This window comes from Abrus precatorius, unplaced genomic scaffold (genome assembly GCF_003935025.1).
Source record: "Abrus precatorius isolate BTA unplaced genomic scaffold, Abrus_2018 Scaffold6, whole genome shotgun sequence".
Classification (NCBI taxonomy): Eukaryota; Viridiplantae; Streptophyta; class Magnoliopsida; order Fabales; family Fabaceae; genus Abrus; species Abrus precatorius.
In genome coordinates this window covers 24,994,162-25,000,414 of record NW_020874406.1, presented here as the reverse complement: position 1 = coordinate 25,000,414, position 6,253 = coordinate 24,994,162, and the positions used below count along the sequence as shown (strand labels likewise).

Sequence of the window (6,253 nt, the reverse complement as noted above, 5' to 3'; positions counted from 1 at the left end):
TTTAAAATCATAAAATGATTCAATACTTTCTCTATTAATAAAATATATGAAAATATTTGGTGCATTTTCGTTCACTCAGGAAAACCAAATTTTCATGCTTTCCAAAGCACAAAGCTCCATTCAGAACCAAGTTTGCTGAGAGGAAATAAATTACACGGTGGTACAACTCAATCAGAAACGGAGAAACAAACAAACCTTTAGCATTATTCCAGAATAAAGTTGTAAAACAGTAATTAGTATTAGTTAATTTTATTATAAATATTCAAAATTTCATTAAATATAATTCCCCAACAAAGCTCACCCATTCCCGTACCTTTGAAAAAATTATGTAGATACAGGAATAATCCCCCATTCATACACCTCTTGAACATATTTCATTCAACATTCGCCCAAAAAAAAGATTATAACTAGAACAACGGCCCAAGAATCAACAAATTTCGCGTTTTCCCAATCACATTTGCGTTGGTTCTTTCCCCGAAAGCCATCTGCACCTGTAATGGTGCCAAAGAAAAGACGGTAAATAGGTAACACATTTAGTACAATGCAAAATTAATGATTTTTGCACTGGTCGTTACTTTTTATATCATCTTTTTTATTTAAAAAAAACAACAGATTAACACTGAGGAGTGAGAAATCCATTGAAGAAAACCTATTTATTATTTGGATCTACCATCAAGAGAGTCTGTGTATTTATACAGAATACACTTGATCATCTGTGATATTGAAGTTTGACCTGATTTTGTGGACGCAAAGCCAATTTCATCAAATATGAGCAAAAATTACAAATGTTCCAATGGATTAAGGGTGTAGTGAAAATGGAATGTCTGGATGGAGTATGAGAGATATTTGATAATCTATGTAATCATCACATGGTTGGATACCTTGTCAATGTTCACTCCATTGCCTTCTACTTCCCTTTTCATTCTTACTAAAGCACACATAACATTCCCCTTCAGAGACATAAAAGGGTGAAACATAATGCTGTAGAGAAAAAAAATGTATCTGGGGTGGTTGGCCCATAAAATCTCATTTCTGTTAACAAAATGAAGAAAGTGAAGTTGGTCACAGAATCTAACCAGAGAAATAGTTCGACAATCTTTGTCCTCCAGATTTTGTTTAGTATTGTTCATTCTCTTTCCTGATGTGTCATCTCATCTGAAACATTCACAATATCATTTTCAAGCGGACAAAGGCCAAATCAATTGGTCCCTAACATTTGAAATAGAAGCCACATTACACCAATGAACGGATTTTCAGTATAGAGCAGATTACATTTCAGTGAACCATAAACGGAACAGGTTAAAAAAAATAGATACCAATTGTTCCCATCTCAAGGCCATGGTGGTGTGAGCTGAAGATAAGATCTCCCAAAGTGAGAGATGAAGCTTGCTTTCCACGAACAACATAATTATTATTTCAATATTCATCCTTAAATGCTGAATTCATCTTTGGGAATAATTTATGGACATCTATCTAGGCATACCCTTCTCAAGTACCAGGCTAAGAACCCAGATGCTGATAATGGCCGCAATCATGCTTGGGCAAAGTGTTCCTTAACAGGTCTACAACTACAACTACAAGACCATACATATAGCCCTGCAACCAACGTATTAATGTCTATCAGGAATCATGTTCTAAAGTTGCCCAGAAAAGATGAGACTTCACCGCACAAAGAAAATGTAAAGTTTGTAGCACCTTCAAGGAAGTTGGAATTGTTTCTTGTAATAATCATCAAATGTAAATGCCTCTTTATAGTAAGTACATAAGAGTAAGATATGTCAACAAGAAATGCGAAACAAACTGGGCTAACTTTTCTCCAATAGTACAAGAGTAGAGCTAAGAAATCAAAAGAATACACACACGGTCATTTGATCATTTCAACCTAAGCCTCAACTACTTTCTTATAGAATATCCACCCTTAATTGATAATTATGCACTTCTTCGATTTTATAAAATTATTCCACCTTATTATGCCTCAAGCATCTAAATTTTACATGTAAAGTATACTAGTAGCTGTTAACCTTGATGTTTATAATTAGGAACAGAAAGCTACCTCCATTTTTGCAGTATTTACAACTTCCACTTAGCCACTTCTGCATGATGATTCAGCATTTTCCCCGAAAGTGAATTCATCTTCCTGACCTATCATAAACAAAATGACAGTGAACATGTAAATAAGAATTTAATGCAAAATATGATAGACAATTAACTTTATAAAGCAACTCATAGTATAGTACTCTCCAAAAGTGAATATGTACTCCATAAATATGATGCTTGAAAAATCAATTATTGGTAATGCCATGGGCATCCCATTTAACTTACCAAATTTGTCTCTTTTTATCACCCAATATGTTTTCCTTGGATAACAGCACCAGATGTTATATTCAACCTGCAGATTCTGTGACACACACAGCAAGCAAAAATGATGACGAAGATTATAAACAATAAATTAATAATACAAGTTTCTTTTAATTTTTTCAGTACTATATCCAAACTAATCTATTTCACTGTTTTATAACAGTCAGCATCTGCAGAATATTTAAGCTTGATGATATATCCAGTTAGAACTGGAAAATGCATAGATATTCAGTAACTCACAAAAATAAAACCACACAGCAACTCAGTGGCAAAGGGAATTTTTACACTAAATTCAAAATAAGATATAAATGAATGCTTAATGAGTAATACATGAAACAGTGTGTTTACTCTTGGAATTTTCGTTCAATAAAGGTGAAGGATTATAAGTAGGATTCAAACGAATTTTTAAACTGGAAGTACCTTCTCTTTTTGGAAAATGTTATCCCGATTATTCCTGCATAAACACAAATCTAATGGTGAGGCTATATAAGTGAATTTTCATATGCATAAAATATTCCATGTGTAGTATTATTAATTTCATTTTATGGACATCAAGAAGATAGTTAAATATTAATAAAAAAATAACTAGCTGTTGGGAATCATTGTATATAAAGTTTACTAGTAGGATAACAATAAATAAGAATATTAATACCCAAAAAATATAACATTATATGTAGATGTCAATGAGTGACACAGCTACGGAGCAACACAGGTTTTACTATGATCCTACTGTTTCAAGCAGATTATCAATTAGCAAGCAAGTTTAATAACATGGCATATAATAATAGAGATGTCAAATATAAGAGGAAATGATGTCAAAGCACATACCAGCTGGATATCATGGAAGCTTTGATACAGCTGCATAACCTTCTTGAGTTGCACCATCTAGAGTAGGCCTAGAATCTTAAGAACTATATCATCTGGCAAAACACCCTTTTCCTTCATTTCATCATATACCCTAAATGCCTCGTCTATGTTCCCATGGTTCCAGTACCAAAAAATGAGGACAGTGTAAGTTACAACATCAGGAATTATTTCAGCTTTGTTCATTTCATCAAACAGCCAGATAGCCAAATCTATCCGGTCTGACTTGCCAAATCCATGAATCAAACAAGTATAAGTAATTGCATTTGGCAAACAGCCTTCCTTTGACATTTCTTCAAATAATGCCCAGGCCTTTTTCATTTCTTTAGTTTTACAAAAGCCATCTATTAAAGTTGTATATGAAACTTCATCTGGACACAAACCCCTTTTTTTCATTTCCTTAAAAATGGCATATGCTTCATGCATTTTGCCTCTACGACTAAAAATGCTAATAAGAATTGTATATGTGATGGTGTTGAAAGTGTTCCCCACTTTTATCATTCTTGTGAATAACTTCACAGCACCTTTAAAATTTAACTGTTTGGCAAAACCAGATATAAGAGTACTATAATTAACAACTCCAGGAAGTACATTCCTTTTAAGCATTCTTGGTAAGACCTCCAATGCTTTTTCTGGATAATTTTCTTTACAAAGCTTGTAGATGATGGCATTATATGAATATTGGTTTAGGTTAAATCCATGTTCTTCGAAGTTCTCCAACAGTGTCAAGGCTTCTTTGAGGCGATCATCCCTGCAGGATACATTAAGCATACAATTGCAAGCAATAGTATCTGGCCAGATACCATCTCGTAGCATGATATTAAAAACTTCCAATGCCTTGTCATAGAGTCCCAGTTTGTAGCATCCCCCAATTAGACTGCGGTAACTAAAAGAAGTAGGAACCAAATTATTGTTCAACATCTCCTCCAAAAGCTTGATGGCCGAACCCACATCACCTTGCATGCAAAATCCTTTAATTAAAATTTCATAAACAAACTGATCATATTTATTACCAGAAGCACCAATACTACGGAATATATCCACTGCGTTTTGCATAAGATTCTTCTTGCACAGACAATGGATGAGGGAGGTGTAGCTGACAGTGGATGGTTTTATCTGGTAGAGTTCCATTTCCTTTATCATGTCAAGACCTTTAATTGCATCCCCATTCTTGCAGAATGCATTAATTAAGATGCTGTAGCTATAAACATCTGGTAATGTCCCAGTGCTCTTCATTTCTTCCAAAACTTGCAAAGCCTCATGTACTTCACCTTTTTTGCAACATCCATAAATAAGAGCATTAAAACAATGGCTATTGAGAGGCTGGTTTTTATAGTGCAAGTTGCGAATTAACATTAGAGCAACCTCAACGGAACCAGCTTTACAAAGTCCATAAATATAAGTACCATAAGTGACAACAGTCGGCTTTTCCCCACTCTGATATATTTTTCCTAAAATCTCAGCAGCCCTTCTCATATTTGCATGGCACCCAACATCTCCACAATAAAAGTTCATCATGATTGTATAGGTGTAGATATTAGGTGAAGGACCGCAGTCTTTCAATTCCTCAAAAAATCGTCTAACAAACTCCACTCTATTTGCTTCAACTAAGCATTTCAACAAGAAATTGCAAGCCTTTATATCAGGCTCAAGCCCGATCCGCTTAGCATTCACAAACACATCAAGGGCATTTTCCAGCATAGAACTGGATGCAAACACTTTTATGAGTTCATCAAACACAACAACAAATTTTTCCACATGATTGGGTGAATCCAGAAAAGCTGAAAATAAATCATACGTATCATACTTGGCCCCATTGCAGTACCCAACAACATCCTTAAGCAAAGAAAACACTTCCAAACGCAACCCCGCCAAAGCAAATGTATGAACAATAATCCTAAAGCAATTAATTGAATGGGAAAACCCATGACTCTCAACACATCCCCCAAACCTTATTTCTCTTGCCACCCTCCAATTCAATGATTTAAAAATCCTACCCACTAAGGGAAACAACTCCATCCTTGTACCAGAAACATGTGTTACTGGCCTATTAACCACAAAATTTGCATCAATTTTTGGACTTTCATCAAACACGTGGTCTTCCGACATCAATGCAGAAGAAGCAGAAGAGTGCAAACTAATCAAGCATTGCCGTTGAGAGTGCACTTTGCTTCGGATCAAAGCACGCTCAAGAAAGGATATTAACGACATGAAGATACCCCCGTCAATAGCCAATTGGCGCCACCAAGGTTAAAACAACTGAACAAGCAAAAGACATTGGAAATGGAAAGGATAGAAGAACCCACCGTGCGCCACCACGGGTAAGCTATATAGTTGAACAAAAAGAGATGTTTTAAAAACACCCTTACACTGAAGTTGAAGTGTTGCCGGCGGGTCTCACTTGAAGAAGAAGGGTAAGTAGACCTGAAGCCCCTTAAGTGTAACGGGTTTGCCCTAATTTTACTTCATTGTTGTTTCCTACCAATTTTTATTTAATTTTAGAATAAAGCTTTTATCCTCTGGTTCCCTTCCATATATTTAAAAAAAAAAAAAAACTTTTTAGTGTTATCATATTACTATATTTTTATAACAATTAATTTAAAAGTTATATATTATATATTTTAATTAATTGAATATCAAAATTAAATTATTATTTGTAGATAGCATTTAAATTCATACATTAAAATGGGACAGAATATACTGTATGAGTTCCACATTATGTTAGATATGTTTCAAAAACACAACAAAGTTGCACATAAAATTAAAGAATAATATATATTATTTAAATTTAAAAATAAATATAAAGAATAAGGATATAATAAAATATTTTTGTTCAGATGTTATCGTTTATTGTGTTCCACAATTTGTCGTATTTTACATTATTATGCTTTATTTATTTTTAAATCATAAATGATCATAATAATTTCTTTTATAGGAGATTGAATTCAAAAGTTATTTTAGATTATAACTAATTTTAAATTAAGTCAGATGAATTTATTTAAGAAGGCAAAGTTATTCCAATACTTTTTTA

General features: G+C 33.7%; 1 protein-coding gene across 3 annotated transcripts; it reads right to left on the bottom strand.

The window, feature by feature from the left end:
- Window positions 1-217: 217 nt before the first annotated feature.
- LOC113869523 (pentatricopeptide repeat-containing protein At3g22470, mitochondrial-like) lies at window positions 218-5,688 on the bottom strand. Of its 3 annotated transcripts, XM_027505883.1 has the most exons (9): window positions 3,187-5,688; window positions 2,779-2,812; window positions 2,323-2,398; window positions 2,054-2,142; window positions 1,484-1,596; window positions 1,317-1,389; window positions 1,077-1,155; window positions 882-950; window positions 218-491 (listed from the first exon to the last, which is right to left on the bottom strand). In XM_027505883.1, the coding sequence occupies exon 1, from the start codon at window positions 5,431-5,433 to the stop codon at window positions 3,244-3,246; it is 2,190 nt and encodes a 729-aa protein (XP_027361684.1). In that variant the 5' UTR covers window positions 5,434-5,688; the 3' UTR covers window positions 218-491; window positions 882-950; window positions 1,077-1,155; window positions 1,317-1,389; window positions 1,484-1,596; window positions 2,054-2,142; window positions 2,323-2,398; window positions 2,779-2,812; window positions 3,187-3,243. The 3 variants fall into 3 exon arrangements, 2 of the variants coding, with proteins under 2 accessions (XP_027361684.1, XP_027361683.1); XM_027505882.1 differs by having other exon boundaries at window positions 219-491; window positions 882-1,155; window positions 1,317-1,596; window positions 3,187-5,678; XR_003505483.1 differs by lacking the exons at window positions 218-491; window positions 882-950; window positions 1,317-1,389; window positions 2,779-2,812; window positions 3,187-5,688 and having other exon boundaries at window positions 1,111-1,155; window positions 1,402-1,596; window positions 2,323-2,424.
- Between the last annotated feature and the right edge of the window lie 565 nt (window positions 5,689-6,253).

Coding starts and splice junctions, on each gene's coding strand:
- LOC113869523 (XM_027505883.1), bottom strand. CDS start 5,433: ATGTCGTTAATATCCTTTCTTGAGCGTGCTTTGATCCGAAGCAAAGTG.